The sequence below is a fragment of the Neofelis nebulosa genome, chromosome 5 (assembly GCF_028018385.1).
Source record: "Neofelis nebulosa isolate mNeoNeb1 chromosome 5, mNeoNeb1.pri, whole genome shotgun sequence".
NCBI classification, from domain to species: Eukaryota; Metazoa; Chordata; class Mammalia; order Carnivora; family Felidae; genus Neofelis; species Neofelis nebulosa.
In genome coordinates this window covers 153,326,243-153,350,325 of record NC_080786.1, presented here as the reverse complement: position 1 = coordinate 153,350,325, position 24,083 = coordinate 153,326,243, and the positions used below count along the sequence as shown (strand labels likewise).

The following is a 24,083-nucleotide window of genomic DNA, read 5'->3' as shown; positions in this document are numbered from 1 at the left end:
CAACAGTCAACATACTGTAATCAAGAAGCACACGTCAGTGGGGAAGTCAGGCAACGGATAAGCTAAAGGAGAATAATACAGATTGTGTCAGATAATGATCCCTGCTACAGGGAAAAGTAAAGTGGGAAAGGAAGTAGCGAGCGTTGAGAATGGATCAGAAAAGAGGGAAAACTTGAACGTCAGCTATTGTTTTCCATAAAGCAGGACTGGTTAAGAATAGTTACCTCCCCACACGATAATTTAGGGTGGGAAACCTAGTTGTAGCCTTTGAAAACTAAATCATTCTCCTGAATGCGTTACAGCTTCACTACAGAATATTTACTTTAAGAATTGGGATTTTCTGGGGTGCCTGGGTGGCGCAGTCGGTTAAGCGTCCGACTTCAGCCAGGTCACGATCTCGCGGTCCGTGAGTTCGAGCCCCGCGACAGGCTCTGGGCTGATGGCTCGGAGCCTGGAGCCTGTTTCCGATTCTGTGTCTCCCTCTCTCTCTGCCCCTCCCCCGTTCATGCTCTGTCTCTCTCTGTCCCAAAAATAAATAAAAAACGTTGAAAAAAAAAAATTTAAAGCTAAGTTCTCTTTAAAAAAAAAAAAAAAAGAATTGGGATTTTCTGGTTGTAGTAATAGCCAAGAATGTAGTAATTTGTGAGACGGTTGAAGAGCAAGTTGCGATGTATAATACCATGTCTGTGATATCAGTGCTTCTAAATTAAGATCCAGTGCCCACCAGTAGTAGCAGGAGAGTCTTCCTTTCCTTATTTTTGTTGTTTGCAGATAAGTAACAGGTAACCCAAAAACTTTGGTTACTCATGTTCAACTTTGCAGTGGAGAGAAAGAACAGGCAAGTTGAGCCACACAACCTTTTGTTCTACCCACAACATTTTCAGAGGCGCTGCTCTGTTGTGGCTCCTTCGAATCCCATTTCCTGATCAACTGCAAAGAGCTGATTGACTTTGATAAGAAGCCTTAGTGTGTGGAGTAGACAGCAAACCATATACAAAGGAGTAGATATAAATTAATACCAATTCAAAACTTGTAACTGATTCTTCTCATATAAATGTTCACTTGTGACATCTTGACATTTTCCTTTTGTGATGTTATTCTAGGTTTTTTGAAGTATATTCTTTCCTTAAAAAGAGACCAAAACATGTCAAAAACTACTACCCTGGAGACCTCCTAAATACTGTGGTGTGAAGGACCGTCCACTCAGAATGTATAGTTAATCGTCATACATCTTAAGAACGTTTGATGAAGGACAGCAGGTATGCGTTAATTCATTTTAAAACATTTTGGCATTTTTTTTGTCTGCTTTGTCACAAAAGCAGAATTGAAGACAACTACACACAAAAAAATGTAGTTTTCAAATGATTCAAATGTGCATCTCGATCTTGAACATTTTTATTTCCAATTCTGTAATTAAAAGAACATGATATACAAATTTATTGTTGTTCTGGGCAGCCATGCCTTTACGTGGCGCATTCCAGGAAAGCATAGCATTAGTCGGGTTACATTCTCTCCATTCAAGCCGTGTTTTTGATTGTAAGTTGTGTTCCTGAGTCATAACAGCAAAGAAACTACTATCAACCCTGTCATGATAGAAACATGTGCAATTATGCTTCAAGAGCAATAAAACAGGAACTTTTTTTTAATGTTTGTTTATTTTTGAGAGGGGCAGAGAGACAGGGAGACACAGAATCTGATGCAGGATCCAGGCTCTGAGCTATCAGCACAGAGCCTGATGTGGGGCTCGAACCCACAAACTGTGAGATCATGACCTGAGCCAAAGTTGGACCCTTAAACGACTGAGCCACCCAGGTGCCCCAAACAGGAACTTTTATACTGTAAACACTAGTGTTCAAAATATAAATCTTGCCAAAATCTGAACTATACACCACCATAAACTCAGTATATCAAAAACTAGTATGCTCACTCTATAGTAAGAATAATAACATAATTACTAACGGCTTATTTTTAAATCCTTGAAGGCAGAAGTTTGCTTTTTTCATAACCCCAGTGCCTAGTAGACACTAAGTAAACGTTCTTTGATTGGACATTTTCATTAATTAATTGGTCAATAAAGTCAGAAGAACATTAGATGGTTGGCCTAAGACTTTGATTTTTCAGTAATGCACCACATAATCAGAAATCCATGTGTGGAGCCTACATACATTTTTTAATTAATAACAATGAGGTAAGACCAGTTATGTTAATACAAAGACACACAGAAACAGTTTCATCAACTTAAAAGGGTATTTATGGACCTGATACTAGTCACCAATCCATCCATCTTTAACAGATCAGTGAGAAAACTGGTATTTAACAGACTGAATATTCCAGAGAGCTGATTGATATATGCATTCGTGGCACATCTCGTTGCCAGCTAGTAATATCCAAAAATACAGTTCATTTGACATTGTTGATGAGACTTCTCAGACTCCGTTTCATGAAAAAGAATGGAATTACCAAAGGTGAACCCAAATAGGCCCAAATTTGGGTCCTACAGATAGAAATTATAGAACAGTTCTGGGGTCATGAGACTTGCAAAATTCTAAGAATGTTCTGTGTCCTTAGTGGGTGTAATTTATGTTAAGCTCAAGTAATTCTTCTGGTAACTGAACCATCCTGAGAAGACATGTCTGAGTGTATTAATTATCTATGCCTGTGTAACAAATGACCCAAAAAACTTAACAGCTTAAAACAATAGTGTGGTTGGCCACCACTCCAAAAAATTATTTTAAGATCATGATTTGATTAAAATTAATGGATTAGAGATAGAGAAAATATGGCATTATACAGATTTCTTTCAGAATCAAGTAAACATTCTAGAAAGCATCTGTTCACCTAAATAAGATATTTAGCATTAAATCCTATTCTCCCATGTTCTACAAGATCACTGTTGATTTTGTAACCTCCTAAAGTAGATTGACACAGAAGTTTTCTATTATAAGTCTGTCTCCAATTTCAAATGAACACTTACTGGATGGAAAAACAACGACAAACATTTATTATTCTCTGGGTCAGGAATCTGGGCATAGCTGGGTTCCTTGGCTCAGGATGTCTCTTAAGGCTGTAGTCAACACATCAGTTTGGGCTGTAATAATCCCCAGACTCAGCTGGGGGAAGTTCCAAGCTTCCAAACTCACTCCAGCAGTTGGTGGTAGGATTCTGTTTTTCACAGCCTGTTCAACTGAGGGTCTCAGTTCCTCACTGGCCATTGGCCTGAGGCCTTAGTTTCTTGTCATGTGTACTTCTCCGTGGGTCTGCTTACAACATAGCAGTTGGCTTCCATCAATGTGAGCAAGTGAGAGAAAAAGAGAAGGTGATGACAGAAATCAAAGCCTTTTAATCTCATCTTGAAAGTGACATCTGAGTCACACCGTAGGGAAGGGGATCACACAAGGACATGAGTCCCAGGAAATGGGAGTCTGTGGGAGCCATCTGAGAAGCTACCACTCACACTGAGCACATTCCAAAGACAGCCTCAGAAAGGTATATGAGGACTCCCTTCTTCATCACAGGAGGCACTGGCATGCTCCAGGGCTCTCTAGGGAAGGAAAAGTGACAATGTAGAGGAATCACCTGGTGGTTTCCCCAGCTGACTGAAGGTCTACAGTTAGGTGATTGTTACCATTCAGTAGATGACAGAAGGGATGCGGCCTCTGCCCCTTGACAACCAGCAAAGAAGCCTCCTAGTCTTCCAGATAGTGCCTGACTACCCTTTCCTAAAACCAGTATAGTACAGACAGAATCTAAGGGAGCCCAAAGTGGTTCTTACAGAAAGATTCAGGAATAGAACTGGTTTGGGAAATTAAAGCATTGTTTCTGTGTTCTAGCATGTAGTGCCTGCTTGTACTGTATGAGGCAGATGTCCATTTCCTGAGCTGGGTGGCGAAAGGGTTTCCCTGGTGGATATTCCCTAGACTTTCAGCAGGAGCCCCAAATGGACTTCCCTCATATCCTAACTTTCTCTGCTTCTCCCTTTTATTTATTCCCCCTCTCTCTTGATAACCTCTCTCTTCCCACTTTTCCCTCAAGATTTGCCTTACTTCCCTAGATAAATAATGAATGGAAGGGAACTTCCTCAGTCTAATAAAGGAAAAACCTACAACTAACATCACACTTAACGGTGAAAGACTGGACAGTCTCCTTCTCAGCTCCAAGGCAAGACAAGGACGTCAACTCTTAGCAACGCTTCTGTCCAGCATTGTACTGGAGATTCTGCCAACCAGTCCGGCAAGAAAAAGAAATGAAAGGGTCCATATTAGAAAAGGAGAATTCAACCCTCTTTATTTACAGATGACATCATCATCTGTGATGAAATCTATAAAACAGCTACCAGAACCAATGATCAAGTTTACAGGATACGACATCAATACACGAACATCAATTGTTTTTCTGTATACTAGCAGCAAACAATTGGAAATTGACATTAAAAGATAATACTACTTAACAATACCTGTATAATAGCAGTTATCAAAAATATGAAATAGGGATAAATCTGAAAAAAAATATGAAAGAGATCTATGCACTACAAACTACAGAAGATGGCCTAACAAACCAGAGCTGTTTTTGTCAGGGTGTCAGTTCTCCATGAATTTATCTGTAGACTCACAATCACAGTGACAATTCCATGAGGCTTTTCTCAGGGAACTGACAAGCTGATTCTAACATTCCCATGGAAACTCAGAGAACCTAAATAAAATGGCCAAACAACTTTGAAAAGAAAGAAGAGAGTTGGAGAACTAATGCTATCCCATTTTAAGATTAATTATAGGAGTGCCTGGGTGGCTCAGTCGGTGAAGCATCTGACTTCGGCTCAGGTCATGAACTCATGGTTCATGAGTTTGAGCCCCGCATCAGGCTCAGTACTGACAGCTCATAGCCTGAAGCCTGCTTCGGCTTCTGTGTCTCCCTCTCTGTCCCTCCCCACTTGCACTCTGTCTCGCTCTCAAAAATAAACATTAAAAAAAAAATAATTTTTAAAAAGATTAATTATAGAGCTGCAGTAACAAGAAAGGTGTGTAAAGTGTCAATGTAAAGATAGAGAACTAGGTGAGCAGAGCCAAAGAGAGCTCAGAAATAGACTCACACACGGCATCTCAGTTATAAAGGTACAAAGGCAATTCAGTGCAAAAAGTGTTGGTCTTTTCAAGAAACGGTGCTGGAACAATTGATGTCCTTATTTTATTTTATCTTATTTATTTATTTATTTATTTTTTAACATTTATTTATTTTTGAGAGAGAGAGAGAGACGAAGTGCAAGCAGGGGAGGGGCAGAGAGAGGGAGACACAGAATCCAAAGCAAGCTCCAAGCTCTGAGCTGTCAGCACAGAACCCAACACGGGGCTTGAACTCATGGACTGCGAGATCATGACCTGAGCCAAAGTCAGACACTTCACCGACTGAGCCCCTAAATATCCTTATTTAAAAAAAAAAAAAAAAAAACTCTGGTCAATTTCTGACCCATGATAATTAATTCAAAATGGATCAAAGTAAAACAAAACTATAAAATTTCTGGGAGAAAATCTTTGTGGCCTCGGGCTATGTAAAAATGTGTTAGATGCAATACCAGAAGAATCAGTAAAAGAACAAATTGGTAATTTGGGCTTCATCAAAATTAAAAACATCTGCAGATGTTTTAGGGGAATGAAAACACAAGCCACAGGCTGGGAGAAAATATTTACAAACATGTATCCAGTAACAGACTTATGTCCAGAGTATAAAAGCGCTCTGAAAACACAGCCATAAGAAAACCAACAATCCAATTTACAAATGGACAGAAGATTTGAACAGATACTTCATCGCCCATCCCCCCAAAAAAGAAGACACAAGGATGGCAAATGGGCACGTGAAAAGATGTTCACTGTTATCCGTCATTTGGGAAATGCAAACTAAAGCCATAGAGGGCATCCCTAAACAGACCTATTAGGTTTTTATTTTATTTATTATTTTTTTCTAAATAAAACTAAAAAGAGTGGCCATATCAAGTGTTAGCAGGAATGTGGAGCAGCGGGAGCTCATGCACCGCTGGCCGGAACGCCAAATGGTGCAGCTACTGTGGAGAACAGTCTGGCAGCTTCTTATGAAGTTAAACATGCACTCACCATACAGTCCAGCCAACCCACCCCTAGGTATTTACCCGCCAAAAAAAGAAATCCTATGTCCATACATAGGACCCGGGTATGAATGCCCATAGCTGTTTTATTTGTAATGGCCCAACAGTGAAGATAGCTGAAAAGTCCATCAGCAGGTGGACGAATAAACAAATTGTGGTGTGGTCACACAATTGGATACTAACCGCGGATGAGATTGGGGGGGGGGGGGATGAACTGCCGATATACACAGTAACTTGGATGAATCTCAAAATCATTATGCTGAGCGAAGAAGCCAAGCCAAACAAAAGTGCATACTGTACGACTCCATTTATAGAAAGCTGTAGAAGATGCAAACCTAGAGTGACAAAACAGTCAGTGGTCATGTGGGGGGAAAGGGAGGAGCAGGGAGGGATGGGAGAAAGGAACCTCACAGGGGTCCAAGGAAATTTTGGAGGTAGGCTCTACTGATCACGGTGGTAGTCTCACGAGTATATACACATGTCTAGCATTATCAAATTGTACACTTTAAATATGTGCAGTTTATCATATGTCATTTCATACTGTATTTCTATGTACTCAATAAAAGATTGACAAAAAACAGTTGCATCTCAGTTGCTTAGGAATTTGTTTTCTTATATATACTCTTAGTAAGCCAAATAAGTTGACCTACTGGATGCATTAAAAATGATGATTGAAATGTTGGTGACTCACCTAATAAACTCATTTAAATTTATTAAGTTGGTACCATCATTACTGAACTGCTTCATAGGAAACCCTCTGGTCCCCTGTGTCTCTTATGACCGTTTTTTTGTCGAAGACTGCTATTAACATTAAGAACAATTGCCTTTCTATTTGTTACAGCAGAAAGAAGCACATCAAGTTTACCTAAAAGCTGATATTAATAAACAACTGACATTCATGAGTTGTAGGAAATCACTGGGACAGCCAGCTCATCTCCTGGCTGTACCAGGTTGTAAATGTATTGTTTCAAAAGAATATAGCACTGTGTAAAACACTTATGACAACTCTTAAGTTTAGTAAATTACAAAAAAAAAAAATAATAACATCTTAAGGATATGGATTGAAATTACAGCTTGTAATTCTTAGATATTTGTGCTTATTTAATTATGAGAGTGATCAGTGAACCCAGTAATTAATCCGAAGTTGCTTATATTTTCAGTGAAATAGATTAGATTATAATAGTGATCAAGAGTAAAATAACTGTGTCTCATACCATGTTCTCCAGAAATTTATTGAAAACAAGCTGACAGTACATCCACTAGATAATTGGTGACAATGATGAATTTTCTACCCACCCATCCCACACACTCACAAAAATACTTTCTATATAAGACTGCATTTTGGCCCATCCTGTGGAAATGATACCGATTGTATTCGGTGAATTATTGAGCAGGAAAGATTACGGACAACTTTGCTAATATGGCATCTTCTCACTGGGATGTTTTTAATTGTATGCGATTTTCTCAAGCATTTTAAAGGAGCTATAGTTACTGCCTCCTAGCTATAGGGACCTTGCAAAATAGAGACCCACAGGAGATTGTATACATTGGACAATTCAGCCAAAAACAGAGGCTTATGGCTCTTGCAAATCTATATGGGGAGAGCAATAATGACTTCAAATCCACCTTCTTTTCCATAGCTAAACCTATAAAGCCTTCTATTAGAGTACATTTTAATCACAGAATTATTTTAGGAGCGAGGCTGTTGGTAGATATTAAGGCTTATTTGGCTCCAATGGATTTCAGTTAGAATTTTGTCCTTTTTTTTTTTTTCCTGTTACATCAATGTTTATTAAACAAAGAGACCAGGATGGCTAGTTCTCTGCTGTATCAGACATGGGGCAATCAACTCGTTTTAGCCCTATGGAAGCATGTGATTCAGAGGGACTACTTTATTTTTTTAATAAAAAAATTTTTTTGGGGCGCCTGGGTGGCGCAGTCGGTTAGGCGTCCGACTTCAGCCAGGTCACGATCTCGCGGTCCGTGAGTTCGAGCCCCGCGTCAGGCTCTGGGCTGATGGCTCGGAGCCTGGAGCCTGTTTCCGATTCTGTGTCTCCCTCTCTCTCTGCCCCTCCCCCATTCATGCTCTGTCTCTCTCTGTCCCAAAAATAAAAAATTAAAAATGTTAAAAAAAAAAAAAAAATTTTTAATGTTTATTTCTTTTTGAGAGAGAGAGAGAGACAGAATGTGAGAAAGGGAGAGGCAGAGAGAGAAGGAGACACGGAATCCAAAGCAGGCTCCAGGCTCTGAGCTGTCAGCACAGAGCCTGATGTGAGGCTCGAACTAATGAACTATGAGATCATGACCTAAGCTGAAGCTGGACGCTTAATCAACTGAGCCACCCAGGTGCCCCTATTTTTCTTCAATTTTTTTTAACGTTTACTTATTTTTGAGAGAGAGACAAACAGACAGAGTGTGGGTAAGGAAGGGGCAGAGAGAGATGGAGACACAGAATCGGAAGCAGGCTCCAGGCTCTGAGCTGTCAGCACAGAGCCCGACATGGGGCTTGAACCCATGAACCATGAGATCATGACCTGAGCCAAAGTCAGATGCTCAACCAACTGAACCACCCAGAAGCCCTGGGAATATTTCTTTTAAAAAATTGTACGTGTATGGGGCACCTGAGCATCCAACTCTTGACTTCGGCTCAGGTCATGATCTCGCATGTGTGAGTTCAAGCCCAGCATTGGACTCTGTGCTGAGAGCTCAGAGCCTTGGGATTCTCTCTTTTCCTCTCTGGCCCTCCCCCACCTGCTCTCTATTTCTTTCTCAAAATAAAAATAAACTTGGGGCGCCTGGGTGGCGCAGTCGGTTAAGCGTCCGACTTCAGCCAGGTCACGATCTCGCGGTCCGTGAGTTCGAGCCCCGCGTCAGGCTCTGGGCTGATGGCTCAGAGCCTGGAGCCTGTTTCCGATTCTGTGTCTCCCTCTCTCTGCCCCTCCCCCGTTCATGCTCTGTCTCTCTCTGTCCCAAAAATAAATTGAAAAAAAAAAATTAAAAAAAAAAAATAAATAAAATAAAATAAAAATAAACTTAAAAAAGTTGTACATGGAGTACAAGCACATCACCAAACCTCAATATTCTAATCTAGGAATGGAAAAAAAACACTCCTTCACCCTAACTTCCTTATCTGTATCTCTCACTGTTCCTGTCATGTCAGATTCTGAGTGAGTTGTACTGATTAATCTAAAAGGTTAAGGGATACGTGATTGGTTTCAATATAGTCTCAGATTTTGGACTCTAGACTAGAGGTAAAACATGAAAAGCTGAAGAGTGAGTGATCCTCATAGGTTTATCACAGGTCTTGACATACTTTAACATTTTACAGTTGCAGTGACAATTAAGTTGGGTCAAATTATGTCCATTTGGGGTCAAGTAGTATGGTACGGTGAAAAAAACCCAGCAGACAGACCTGGCCTAAAAACTGAGTTCTCCCCCTCACTGGCTTTGTGACCTCAGACAGGTTACTTGATGTTTCTGAGCCTTACTTAGTTTGCTCAACAGTAAAATACGATGACTGATCCCTATTGCACAGGGCTGTCATCATGATGAAGTCAGCCGCCATATGGAAGCTGCTGCCTCTGTGCTTGGCATACAGTGTAGGGGGGGTGATGGTGGTGATCCGTATTCAAGTGGTTACAAATTTTGGTTGTGAGGCAGCAGTGGGTGGCCTGAAGTTACAACAGAAACAAGACACAGTCTCTGTCTTCAGAGAGTTTTCAGTCAAATGCCATTTGTCAAGCAATTGTTCCCAGTAAAATAGTTGATGTGGAAACAAACTGACTCTTGGTTGCATCTCTCACATAAAGACATGAGCAGGGCCCTCGAGGGTCCTGGTGTGTGTTCAAGAATTACTCTTCCAAGAGACAACTAGTATTTGCTGATGGTGTGCTATGGGACAGGTGCCGTGATAGATATTTACAAACACTATCTCATTTCTCCCTGTGATAACCCTATGGAATCGGTGTTGTTATTCATGTCTTATAGGTGGCCAATTTCACTTCACTAACTGACAGACTTAGGTTCAAGCCCACATCAGCCTGCCTTCAAGTTGTCCACCACCTTCAACTGTCACACTCCCACTCTTGTACCATTAGACAGTTTGTGACTGTAAATGAAAAACACTCTTGAATTAAGCCTGTATCCTACAATACTGGGATAGCTGTCTCAAAGGAGAGTTCTGAGGAAGGAGAAGGGAATTTTATTTTATTTTTTATTTTTTAAAATTTACATCCAAATTAGTTAGCATATAGTGAAACGATGATTTCAGGAGTAGATTCCTTAAGCCCCTTCCCCATTTAGCCCATCCCTCCTCCCACAACACCTCCAGTAACCCTCAGTTTGTTCTCCATATTTATGAGTCTCTTCTGTTTTGTCTCCCTCCCTGTTTTTATATTATTTTTGTTTCCCTTATGTTCATCTGTTTTGTCTCTTAAAGTCCTCATATGAGTGAAGTCATATGATTTTTGTCTTTCTCTAATTTCACTTAGCATAATACCCTCCCATTCCATCCACATAGTCGCAAATGGCAAGATTTCATTCTTTTTGATTGCCGAGTAATACTCCATTGTATATATATACCACATCTTCTTTATCCATTCATCCATCGATGGACATTTGGGCTCTTTCCATACTTTGGCTATTGTTGATAGTGCTGCTATAAACATGGGGGTGCATGTGTCCTTTCGAGATAGCACACCTGTATCTCGTGGATAAATGCCTAGCGGTACCCCTGCTGGGTCATAGGGCAGTTCTATTTTTAGTTTTTTGAGGAACCTCCATACTGTTTTCCAGAGTGGCTGCACCAGCTTGCATTCCCAAGGAGGAGGGAATTTTTACAGGGCTTTAGCAGCAGAGGTCAGCCAACAACTGGTCAAAAATTTGTCTCACAGATTACCAGCCATTGGCTTCTTGCAGTGATTCGGATTTAACAAGATGCATGGAGGAAGTTAGGGGCTAAAGTCATGAGAGGGAAGAGGTGAGGAGGGACAGCTCCTAGGGTCAAGGACAGGCAAGGCCATGAGGGCCACAGCAGAGCATTTTTGGTCCTTCAGGATCTTGCACACCAGCAACTTGGTCTCTTCTTAATCCATCTGCAAAGGTTCAGAAGTAAGGATCTTTGCCTGTGCATCTACCCACTGTTACATGGCAGAATGCGTCTGGAAAGATCAATTCTTTGCCTTAGGATGTGTGATGTTACCACCAGTGTGATGTTTGCAGTTGTGATGCTTAATGAAAAAAGTCCTGACCTGGAAGCAAGAAAACAGGGACAACTGCTTAACCTGCTTGAGCCTGTTCCCTTCACGTGGCCAGGATGAGATGATGCAAACACAGCTTGGGTGAAGTAAAAACACTCACTAAATATGAAGTACGGTACTAATGTTATTAGGATTATTTGGGCTAAGATTTCTGTAGTAGGGAGATGGTGAACTGCCTCATGTATTTCATCAGAAGAGGAGAAAGCTTGACAGTCCAGCCAATGCAGAAAGAGGCAGAAGCTGACTCGGGAAAAAAACCAAAAACTCTCAGTAGAGCCAGTGACGTTAGATCCCTGTCGGGAAGGGTCTGGTGGCAGCTCATTTCTCTTCTGCCTTCTTGATGAAACAGAGGAAGTGGGGTTGCTGAATGAAAACAATAACCCCCGTAAAGACCTGGGAGATGGGTTCCTTTGTTCTGAACTGCTGTCAAAACAGAACTGGTGTTCTGTGCCTTCCTGCAGCGGCATCATAGAGGATTCCAGAGCCTCCTTGTGTCTGAGTTCACATTCTGTCCATTTTAAATTCTCACGTCAGATGACTAAAGGCTTACCAACAGTATCAAAAGTTTGGGTACAGGGGCACCTGGCTGGCTCAGTCAGTGGAGCATGTGACTCCCGATCTCGGGGGTGGTGAGTTCGAGCCCCAGGTAGGGTCCAGAGATTACTTTAAAAAAGAAAAAAAAAGAAAAAAGCTTGTGTATATTGGAATCTAGTCTTTGTATATTAACCACGGACAAGGGCATGCGAAAGCTACGTATAGTATAGTCGCTGTCCTGAGCGATCTTGGAGCTGGACTCATTGTACCTCAGAGAACTAACTTTCCTGTGAAACTTTTGTATTCTTAGGGAGTGTGAATTTAGCTGCGGGCCATCATGTCTCCCAGGGTCCTTAGATCAAACAGGAATCTGGATGGAGGATTGCAGACCTCGTGGGGCGTGTGTAGGAGAGTCTGTGTGAGAGACCTTGTCATCTAGCCTTACTGGTCACACAGATTATTCAGCTGAATCAAGTTCAATACTACTGCCTAGGCTCTATACCAAGAATTTAAAAAGAAAGTGGAAGCGAACTACAGTACCTTTGTTTTCACTGAATGTCAACCAGGTGCTAGCAGCAAAGTGCCGAGAAGTTATTCTAGATGCATAGAACCCTGCAGTGATGTGTGACGTTGCTTTGGGGAGTAATTCGCTGCAGTGAAACATTCCTGACCTACAAGTGAAGACCTGCTATGTTTATTAAACCTTCTGTTGCACTTAATTTGGACCAAGTCTAACCGAAATAAAAGTGGCTATGTCCGGGTCTTAATTACTTTTTCAGTCGTGGCCTTTGGTTGCCAGGACTTTGGACCACATGGTAGCTTTCGTCCCCGATGAGAAATTAGGATCCGCATCGTCAAATGTCATTTCAGTTTCAGTTTTTCAGCACATTGCTTCGAAGTCCGCGTTAGTCTTGTTTAGCTCCCAAGTAAGGTTTCGATTTTTCACATTGAATGATTAAGTTCCTAATAATTAGACAAACTTGGTTTTGATTTTTCCAAATCCATTATGATAAAAGTTTGGTCTTTGTGTAGCTGCAAAAGTACGATCAGTTCTTTATTAAACAAATGTACATTTTCCACTGGGTGGACTGCCTTCAAAAAGGTTCCAACAATGGGATGATTTTTCGTGCAAATCACATTTTTTCCTGAATTGTTTTCTGTCATCGTGTAGCTGTAATCGGGGGAGGTCCTATTCATGTTATAATAGTCCAAATGGAGCACAGAAAGGAAAGCACATTTTTTTCATTAAAATATGACAAGCCTTGTAATTATGGATCAAGTTTATATCCCTGGGATCCACTATTACTCTTAATTTAAAACAAGTATTAACTCTAAAAAACTAGTAGGTTAATTTGTCATATTCTATGCTGTATGTTTCATCTCAAAAGTGTGATTTCATCACTAATGAATAAAAGTGTGTCCATCTCCACAAATATGTCTGAATTTCCTAAGTATTGCATTTCATACCAGCCATCCAAGCTTACCAAGTACTGTCGTTTTCTTCAAGGCAAAATCTTGCAACATTCTTAGAGAATGAAGATGTAATTCACTAATTCACAGATTGCTGTCATTGTTGTCCTCTGATGTGAACTTTGTCTTGTATTACCTGTGAATACAGCCTCACCAAAGTTTGTCTCAGGGGTCTTACATTTTATGTCAAAGAAAAAAACAAAACCCCACTGAGATTTTTTCCAGAAAATACTTCCACAAGATGTGGTGTTTCCCATTCCTAATGATCCACTTATAGTTAAATATAATAAAGCAGAGGTTCATTTTAATGTCAATAGCTATAAATCTGAAAACACTTTTGTCCTATCAGGTTTTGCTATGTCTCTGGCTGATCCAGCAGAAACAGGTGTAGATGAGCACCTCCCCTGTGTGGCCTTAGGACCCAGGAGGAGGTCTGCAGAGTGCACGGGAACCCAGGACGCAGGTGACTGTTCAAGAGGCAGCCCCAGTCACGCTTCTGATAGAAGTGTGGATTACAGCAGATCTCAGTGTTCCTGCAGAAGTTTAAGTTCTCCCTGTGATTATTCAGAAGACTTTCTCTCTGAATGTTCTGAAACAGCTCGTAATAGAAATTATTTAGAGAAGACTATGATAAGAGAAAAAAAGAACGAGAAGAAAACGTATAATGTCTCTAAAGTCTCCCAACCTAAAGGTAAGAAGCAACATTTCCCAAGCAAGACCAAACTTCTGTTCCCAATGACATTATTATTTAATGCACTAGTATTTGAAGTCGTCCCTATTCGGTTTTATTGTTGTCCCCTATTTCAAATGTGTGTTTATAAATGAACTTGTACGGAAGGAGATAGAGAAATTGGGAATGATTACAAGATGGCAGGAAGTTAGGCTGAAAACAAAAAACCTAGCCCTCTTGTACAACTTACCCTGCCGGAGCCTACTGGTGAGGTTAGTTCCGTTTTTTTTTTTTTTTTTTTTTTTTTTTTTTGGGACAGAGAGAGACAGAGCATGAACGGGGGAGGGGCAGAGAGAGAGGGAGACACAGAATCGGAAACAGGCTCCAGGCTCCGAGCCATCAGCCCAGAGCCTGACGCGGGGCTCGAACTCACGGACCGCGAGATCGTGACCTGGCTGAAGTCGGACGCTTAACCGACTGCGCCACCCAGGCGCCCCGTTAGTTCCGTTTTTAGTTAACAGGTGGCCTTGTTACAGAGTACCACGACACTTGGACTTTGCTGGCCTCTTGCCTCGTATCCCAGCTGAAGAATCAAGGTTTGAATTGCCAATGAACTGTAAATACCTGAGTCAGCACCCCAAGAGGATGGTCTCCAAGTCCGGTGAGGCAAAGATCATCTTTTGAGACAGAGGTGGTTCAAAAGGCTGTTAACAAGGTCATCCATTCCCTTGTGGACTGTAAGAGTACCGACACCAGTTCCTAACTGTCCAAATGGAAGTAGACTTGTGATGTCCTTGACCTCACTCCCTGCCTCCCTGCCCAGACTGTGAATACCTCCTCCCATTTTAGGCAATCCTGGGCTTATAAATATTCCTAATATGGACATGGCTGAAACTTTCTTCGGCTGTGGCCATCAGAACTGCCATCAGTGAACAGCCGGAAACTACATCAATACTATGTGGACAGCATGTCTGCTGTCAGGTGTACCCCGTGTCTCCCCCCCCGCCAGCCCCCTGTGACCAGGTGTGCCTAGGACTCCCTCTGCTACCTCAGAGTCATCTAGAACCTTCAGGTCCCCTTCTTCCCAGCTATAGGGTAGGGATTCTTCATCTTAGTCGCATATCTCTGGGCTGCATGAAAATCTTTGCATTTTTCGTGTCTATTTACATTTGTGAACTCTTCTAGGGAGAAGGACCCATGAGCTTCCACCAGATTCTCAAAAGGCTAAAAGCTCCTTTTCTAGAGAGTTAGGAGTCTTATGCTCACGGTCAAGGCCGAGGGTAGAAGATGAAAAGCCTAGTTCCTTCTGTCACATGGGACTCTGTCAAAAGAAGTCTGTTTGTGGCATTTGGAAGAGATTATCACAACAGAAACTACATCGTGGTTAGGCTCCACCGTGGTTATGATCCCCTATCCATGTCTGAATTTACAAAAGTCTGAAAAACAAACAGTTTTTATATCTTTGCTACCTAAACTGATTCAGCAACAAAAACCAGATCTGAACTAACATGAGACTGATCTTTATTTCAGTTAGTGTGAATAGCCACATATTTCACAAAAATATTCTTTGATTAAAGTATGCTATTCCCAGCCCTACTGGAAATTCTATGGGAAATACTGTATATGCACCAAAATAATAATAATAATAATAATAATAATAATAATAATAATTCAGAAACAGTCTGGCTCCAAGGTTTTATGACAGGGATCATAGATCTATACACTACACTTTGTATTGATTCTACACTTCCGTGGGGCTGTATGAAAGGCTGTTAGCATTTATAAAACTATTTCTACACGAACTGCACTTTGAGTTCTAAGTGCCTGACAATTTAACTTTTAAAAACTGTTTCCTCATTTATTTATTCCACAAGTATTTATTGAGTTCTTTATGCGAAACACCTGGTCATAAATTGGGAGCAACCAAATTAATTTTGTCACTTCATTAAGAGTAGTTTAATCATTGGGCTAAATCTGCCTCACTACATGAAATGAGATAGAAATGATAAATTTGGTCATTCTTACCAGGCAGGGGTTAGTATAATGAGATGCAAAATCATTAAGGACTAAACTCTATTTCCGTTTTCCATAACCTTGATTAGTATACAAGTAAGCATAATGTCTATAGAATAAATTTATTCTACGTCACTCAAATACAAGTGGTATGTTTATCTTCTGAAGCAAGTAAATCTGGTTCATCCTCCCCCAAGCACCAGCTAGGGTAGGCAAACAATTCAGTCTCAGATGTGTTTGGGGGAAGGAGGGAGTTAGGGTGGCTTTACACAGACCGGACACTTGGGGAAGGGCTTCTGGTCCTTCATTTGCATCACAAACATTCCTTGTCCAAGCACATGGGGTCACCTCCTGTTTTCAAAGTACACATGCCCTGTATGTACATCTCAACCTGGGACCTTGGCAGGTGTGCCCATGGCCACAGGGATTAGTCCCCGAGCACCCATTCATGCTGCCTCTGTCCTCCCGTCACTTGAGCACAGCATATGTCAGGGACATAAGCCTCCACAGCCCACAGAACCCACCACCCTATCCTTCTAGTCTCAGGAAGAGCCCTCTCTCCTCCGGGAAACGCATCACCCAAGAGTAGTGAGACGTTGTAAGTTGGGAGTCAAGTTTCGGTCACGCTGGACGTGGTGTAGAACATGACAGTCCCCACCCCACCCCACCCCCTGTTTTAATCCAGCCTGATCCACCTGGGTCTGGGCCTTTCCCAGCCAGTGCCCAGCCTCAGAGGTTGACCTCTGCTTTCCAATTTTCAATGTGCTCAAAAACCTATTCCAAAATACTCAAACGTTCAACCACAGCCTTTACTGAATCGTTCCCAGTGGGAAAATAAAGACCTGTGGGGGCACAGTTGTAAAGACCGCCCATTGATTACTGATGTGATACAGATACTGTAATCGTTGCCACATCTATGTGTTCTGTCACAGTCACAATTGAGATGCCTTGTCCCCAGGAAGCACCTTCCATTTCTGTTGGCTCGTGATTTCCACCACAGGCAGAATCACCTTTTCCACCACCTACACCAAACATATTAAGCCGTGTCTCAGGTGATGTATCCACATGTGGGCAACAGCTTAAGGCTAGGACTCCAGTGACACTGGCCACTAGATGCTTTCTCTCTCTCCAGAATGAGGACCATATATGTTTTTAGATTCTAGAATCCAGTTTCAGTCTCTCTCATAATACAGATATACTAGGGGCTCCTGGGTGGCTCAGTTGATTAAGCATCTGACTCTTGATTTCAGCTCAAGTCATGACCTCACGGTTCATGAGATCGAGCCCTGAGTCAGGCTCCATGCTGGGAGGGTGGAGCCTGCTTGGGATTCTCTCTCTCTTCTCTCTTTGCCCCTCCCCTGCTCATGCAGTCTCTCTCTCTCTCTCTCAATATAAATCAATAAACTAAAAAAAGAATATAGATATACTAACGTGCACACGCACATACACAGTATGCACATAAACACATGTAAATGTCATGCAAATGCACATACATATGGGGCAGTAGCACAGGCACACAGACATGGGTTCCATTTCACCACTGACTAGCTGTGTGCCCATCAAGCAGGGATGTCGCGAAGCATCAGTTTGTTCATCTTTAAAATGGGATAATAATGCAGTGATGCTACACATACATTTGACACAACTCAGTTATATAAGCTTGATGTGACATTGTTTAGACACATTTTGTCTGAAATAGACTTCTGAATACAAGCCAACTAACTACTTCCTTTAGAGCCCAAAGTAACAGGAAAACTTAGCTGTGTTGGATTTACTGAGAAATGGAATATCCGTACACACAGTCTAAGTGGTTCAATGGCTTTCTAAGACTCTTTTTGAATAAAGGAGATCTTCATATATAACACTGGGCTCTCTCATGTTACACTCGAATTGCCTCATAACATATTATTGGAAGGATTATATCAGATAATCTACATATAGCATTTAGTTCAATGCTTAACATGTGGTAAGCCCTTAGTAAATGTTATCTATTATTGTGGTTTTTAATAGAACTTTAATAATAGAAATACGTACAGGTTTTACAGTCAAAGAAAGCCTGGTTTTCCATCCATTCTATGCCACTTTGTGGTTCTGTGACCTTAGACAAATGAGTCATAATCCCTAGCTGTAAAAAAGACAACTACTGACCTGAAATGAGGGATCTATATATGAAGTCCCTACCTGAAGCACGTCTATATTACATGTTCGTTCGCCTTGTATGTGTGCGGGGTGCAGGTGGGGGTAACACATATGGCATATCTGCATATCTCTATCTATATGACTAGTAACAAACTGGATTATCTTCTCACGCAGGCCAGAAGGAAATCTCAGTTGAAAAAAAGCACAACTGGAATGCGCCACTTTTAAATGCTCAGAACAATGTGATTGCCCAAAGAAGAGATGCTATGACTCATCGCATCCTCTCAGCAAGGCTCCAGAAGATTAAAGAGCTCAAAAACGAACTATGTGATATACGTCGTAAATTGGAAGCCACGGTCATAGAAAACCAATTTTTGAAACATCTTCAGCTTAGGCACTTGAAAGCAATAGGGAAATATGAGAATTCACAAAATAATCTACCTCAAATTATGGTAAAACATCAGAATGAAGTCAAAAACTTAAGGCAGCTACTTAGGAAATCCCAGGAAAAGGAAAGAAGCGCATCCAGGAAACTTCGAGAAACCGACAGTGAGCTGCTGAAGACTAAAGACTCCTTGCAGGAGCTGCAGAGGCTTTCTGAAGACAAAAATCTTGCAGAGAGGGAAGAACTCACTCAAAAATTGTCTGTTCTCACAACGAAAACAGAGGCAAACAACAAAAAAATACAGGTCCGTTTTTCAGAGGCCTAGAAATTGTAATGTCCCAAGAACGATATGCAGAGTACACGTGCGTCACACTTGCCCCTGTGCAGTGAAGCATTCCCAGCTGCTTTGCTCACAGGCCACACCAGTGATGGCATCCAGTGCGGGGGGGGGGGGGGGGGGGGTGCTGGGGGGGCAGGGGGCGGGGCAGGGGGAGATGTCCCTTCTGTTGTGGCCAGGCTTGTTTGTCTGGAAATGACCATTCTGTAAGTGTGCTCATGTGCTGGAAAGGTGTTGGGTTGGGTTGTGTGAAACCTCTTAGAAGCCAACCTTCTTCTCCTTGAATCTGTTTATTAAAGACCCGCTTCCCTAAAAGCCTGCCCCCCGCATCTCTCCAGCCCCTCTCCTTGCACTCCCCCTGGTCAGCTGTCTAGTCACTACCACAGAGACATTGTTGGTAGGCTGGAAACAGAAGTGTTTCCCGGAGTGAATGGGCTGACTTTCTAGAATAGCACGTGGGTGTCAAAGTCTTGGAGACTGCTCTATGAGGGATGATTTGGGGGAACATCCTGATTATACTGAGAATTTTTTTTGTGTTAGTTCTTGGTCTCTACGGACATAAACATAAATAAAATTAGGTTACTGTGTAATTCCTTATTATTTAAATGATGGTGAGAGGCAAGTATTTTTTACAAACTTGAAATAATAAGAAAATATCAAGTTCATTTCACCCACTTCCTTATTACTTATTTCTTCTTTGGTAAAAATCCTCTATTTTCAAGGAGAACTTCCTCCCACGAAGTGGATATGTGAACTACAGAAAATAACGAGCAGCCGCATTTTCAGTAACATAAATAATGTAGAAAAGTCCGATTATTTGGCCTCCTATGTTAATAGCAGACCCATGTTAGCTCACGTCTGTCAAGTAAATGTGGTTGTATCTCACCTACCTATTTTTTATGTATACATGTGAATTAGTTCATGTTTTTTGTAGCTGTAACCAAAACCAAAAAGAATTCAAGAACCCTTTTCTTATCAGAAGCACTTGGCTGTGTGAGAAATTTGGTTGGTTGTAGGGCATTTGCTGGGGGAGAAAATGTTGATGAGCCGAGCAAAACATGTCGGTATTTTTCTTTAGTGTTAATACTTTGGGGACTGGGATTTTTACTGATTATTTCATCCTTTCAGCTTACCATATTGCCCACTTTTCTTTAATGACAGAGTATTAATATTAATATGGGGGGAAATGCACTTAATGGGAAAAAAGAAAGAAGGAAAGAAAAGGCCTTTTGGTCAAGCCTCTGTCAAAGTGCAGATCAAAGAGTTCTGCAAAAAAACTGCTGAGGAGGTGCCCACGCACCAGTGAGCCCTGGGCACGGATGGCCTGCAGCTGCCCAACCTCTCCTGGTAGAGAATTCCTTTATCCCTGGGGAGGGAATCCCTGACAGGGAATTCCTTTATCCCGGGGGGGAAGGGGCGGGGCTGTGACCCCTGCGGGAGCTTCCGGGACCAGGACCAGGCATCAGAGACTCACGCATGCGCGGCTGCCCTCCTGCTGGCCCGCCCCCTGGCGGACAAGGCGGGCCAGGGCCCGGTGCGCACCTGCGGCGTTAGCAGGTCTTGGAGTTGGCACAGCCACCTGGGTTGAGTTTTAAAGCATGGCGTTGGTTATATTTATTAATTTTCAGGAAGTGTTCAAAGGTTATGTTTTTAATCAAAATCAGGGGTGTGAAAATCATTGGGTTCCAAACATATTTATTCTCTAGAGTTGGAATATGTGGGTTTTCCGGCTTTTGTGTTTGTGTGTGTGGTTATGTTCAGCTCTAACATATGTCCCCTGCACCGGCCGTGCGCTTAAGTTGTATTAAGTTAAAACTGTGCACTTCTTGTAAATGCAATTAGTTCCATTACTGTTGAACTTTGTTAACAATACTACATTGGTTACAGAAGAGTTAAAATATATACTGTTTTCAGAGCTTGGAAAAACAGCTGAGGCTGAACAATAGAGTCTTTAATCGGCAGTTGGCCACTGAGAACCGGAAGACGTTAGCAGCCCAGGCAGCTACAAAGACTCTGCAAATGGAAATAAAACGCCTTCAACAAAAACTTAAGGTACTTCTTTAAAGCAAAATGTAACAAAATTTGTTCAGTTCTGCTTCCCAAAATATCAGAGCTATTCTTTAAATTATTTAACTTTGGGAATCTTTCTCAAATTAACTTTTTCCCTAGACCATTGGAACAGATAGAGGATCTGACATTACGAGGGTGGGTTCACAGCCTGGTGAGCGTGTGCTGTCACTAGAAGTTAAAGCTCTACACTCTTCATTAACAAAACTTCCTGTTTCCACCCCCACTTCATCCCATGAATTAATATTACTGTATTTCGTTACCATCTTAATGGAAGCCAAACTAAGTTTTCAAATTTGGAAATTAACTTACATCATTAAAATATTTAGAGTCATTTTAATGGCCCACAAATTCACTTTAAGGCGTACTTGAATTGGGGCGCCTTGGCTGGTTCAGTTGGTTAAGTGCCCAACTCTTGATTTTGGCTCAGGTCACGATCTAATGGTTGTGAGATCAAGCCCAGTGTCAGGCTCCATGTTTAGCAGGCTCCATGCTAAGCACGGACCCTGCTTGGGATTCTCTCTCTCTTACCCTCTCTCTCTGCCCCTCCCCTGCTCACACTATCTCAAAATAAAAAGAAACATTAAAATAATAAAATCTACTTGGAAATGCTTGCAAAACTGTCTTTTAAAGTGTGCTTTAGGGGCACGTGGGTGGCTCAGTCGGTTAAGTGGCCGACTTCAGCTCAGGTCGTGATCTCACCATTTGTGAGTTCAAGTCTGTGTCAGGCTCTGTGCTGACAGCTCGGAGCCTGCAGCCTGCTTCGGATTCTGTGTCTCCCTCTCTGTCTGCCCCTCCCTTGCTCATGCTCTGTCTCTCTCTCTCAATAATAAATAAATGTTAAAAACACTTTAAATAAAATGTTTATTTATTTTTGAGAGAGAGAGAGACAGAGGGTGAGCAAGGGAGGGGCAGAGAGAGAGGGAGACACAGAATCCGAAGCAGGCTCCAGGCTCCAAGCTGTCAGCACAGAGCCCAGACATAGGGCTCGAATCCACAAACTGCAAGATCATGACCTGAGCCAAAGTCAGCCACTTAACCGACTGAGCCACACAGGTGCCCCAATAAATAAATGCTATAAAAAAATTTTTAAATGTGCTTTAAAGATAAGAATTAAAAATATTTATTTTTTTTCAGACTTTTGCTATCTTTCTGCCTTCAAGATTTCTTTTTTTTTTTTTTTTTTCAACATTTTTTATTTTTATTTTTGGGACAGAGAGAGACAGAGCATGAACGGGGGAGGGGCAGAGAGAGAGGGAGACACAGAATCGGAAACAGGCTCCAGGCTCCGAGCCATCGGCCCAGAGCCTGACGCGGGGCTCGAACTCACGGACCGCGAGATCGTGACCTGGCTGAAGTCGGCCGCTTAACCGACTGCGCCACCCAGGCGCCCCTCTGCCTTCAAGATTTCTAAAATGGCCAACAAGTTGGAAAAAACTAGATAAACACTTAAGAAATACAGCTCTTTCAAGCCTCAACTAGCAAATCTTAAGTTTGATTCTTTAAGACAAGAATCTTTAACTTTTTTATGACAAGTAGAGAATTCAGATTTCCCAGGAGCCTGGAGAGCACTCAGAGGCAGGGAAAGGATATTAGGAGAGAAAGCTGGGGGGGTGGGGAGGTGGAGAGAAAGTTGGATGTAAATTTTCCCTTTGCAAAGCAGGAAGAGAGTTCTGTTTCTTTCTTCCCTAGAGTCTCAGGTAATTTCAGAGACAAAAGTATGCCAGAAAATGGGTGTGGCCATAGCAACTAGCTTAGAAATCTAACAGAAGAGTCTTCAAGAACCACTGGTCAAGGCAAACACACCCACATATATGGAGACACTATCAAAGAATTTTAAAATAAAGTTTGTGCTTTCATATGCAATGATATGCATATAAATACTATGCAATCATTAAAAAACAATTTTGAAAGGGGAAATGCTATTTTAATACTTAATGAAATACTTAATGGAAAAGAAGATGCAAAATTCTATATGCAGTAAGATCCAAATTTATTTACAAAAAAAAAAAAAAAAAGTAAATATACCTCTATACATTTCTGTGCATCTGTAGAAAGGAATGGGGACTCTTTACATTATAATATGGTAATCTCTAGGATATATGGATAAGTGAAAACAGGAAGACAGAGGAAACAGGAGGAATTTAAAAACAGGAGGAATAAAGGAGCACCTGGGTGGCTCAAGTCAGTTAAGCATCTGGCTCAGGTCATGATCTTGCAGTTCCTGAGTTCGAGGCCCCGTGTTGGGCTCTATGCTGATAGCTCAGAGCCTGGAGCCTGCTTTGGATTCTGTGTCTCCCTCTCTCTGCCCCTCTCTCTGCCCCTCCCCTGCTCGTGCTCGTCTCTCTCAAAATTAAACATTTAAAAAATTTAAAAAACATATGACTTCACTCATATGAGGACTTTTTTTTTTTTTTTTTCAACGTTTTTTATTTATTTTTTTTGGGACAGAGAGAGACAGAGCATGAACGGGGGAGGGGCAGAGAGAGAGAGGGAGACACAGAATCGGAAACAGGCTCCAGCCTCCGAGCCATCAGCCCAGAGCCTGACGCGGGGCTCGAACTCACAGACCGCGAGATCGTGACCTGGCTGAAGTCGGATGCTTAACTGACTGCGCCACCCAGGCGCCCCAATATGAGGACTTTAAGAGACAAAACAGATGAACATAAGGGAAGGGAAACAAAAATAATATAAAAACAGGGAGGGGGACAAAACAAAATATGGAGAACAAACAGGGTTGCTGGAAGGGTTGTGGGAGGGGGGATGGGCTAAATGGGTAAGGGGCATTAAGGAATCTACTGAAATCATTGCTTCACTATATACTAATTTGGATGCAAATTTTAAAAAGTAAAAAGTAAAGTTAAATTAAAAAACAGAAGGAATACAAATATATCCACATTTTTATTTATGTTTTTAAAAGAAAAAGAATAGTGGGGTAACAACGGAAGTAGGGAGATAACAGATCAGAAGGGGTGATTGTAGAACCTAGATTTCCTTGAATATCTTTTTTTTTTTTTTTAACATTTATTTTTGAGAGAGAGAGAGAGCAAAGGAAGGGCAGAGAGAGAGGGAGACAGAGGATCCAACGTGGGCTCTGC

General features: G+C 41.6%; 2 protein-coding genes across 10 annotated transcripts in view; one reads left to right on the top strand and one right to left on the bottom strand.

Moving 5' to 3' along the window:
- Positions 1 to 24,083, top strand: part of LCA5L (lebercilin LCA5 like) — a 54,808-nt gene that overhangs the window by 10,770 nt on the left and 19,955 nt on the right. For 6 of the 9 annotated variants that reach the window (XR_009262339.1, XM_058732029.1, XM_058732028.1 and 3 more), the window contains exons 2-6: positions 1,104 to 1,259; positions 13,724 to 14,065; positions 14,559 to 14,705; positions 18,371 to 18,885; positions 20,833 to 20,970. Coding sequence is in view for 8 of the 9 variants with exons in the window: in XM_058732029.1 (XP_058588012.1) it covers positions 13,732 to 14,065; positions 14,559 to 14,705; positions 18,371 to 18,885; positions 20,833 to 20,970 (1,134 nt within the window). In the remaining variant the exon portion in view is untranslated. Of the gene's footprint in view, positions 1 to 1,103; positions 1,260 to 11,937; positions 12,017 to 13,723; positions 14,066 to 14,558; positions 14,706 to 18,370; positions 18,886 to 20,832; positions 20,971 to 24,083 lie in introns of those variants that run through there. The other 3 variants (XM_058732030.1, XM_058732031.1, XM_058732032.1) reach the window with 3 other exon arrangements.
- Positions 1,382 to 24,083, bottom strand: part of GET1 (guided entry of tail-anchored proteins factor 1) — a 63,959-nt gene continuing 41,257 nt past the window's right edge. The window contains exon 5 of the mRNA XM_058732038.1: positions 1,382 to 3,541. Within this exon, the coding sequence (XP_058588021.1) occupies positions 3,510 to 3,541 (32 nt within the window). The 3' untranslated portion in view covers positions 1,382 to 3,509. The remainder of the gene's footprint in view (positions 3,542 to 24,083) is intronic.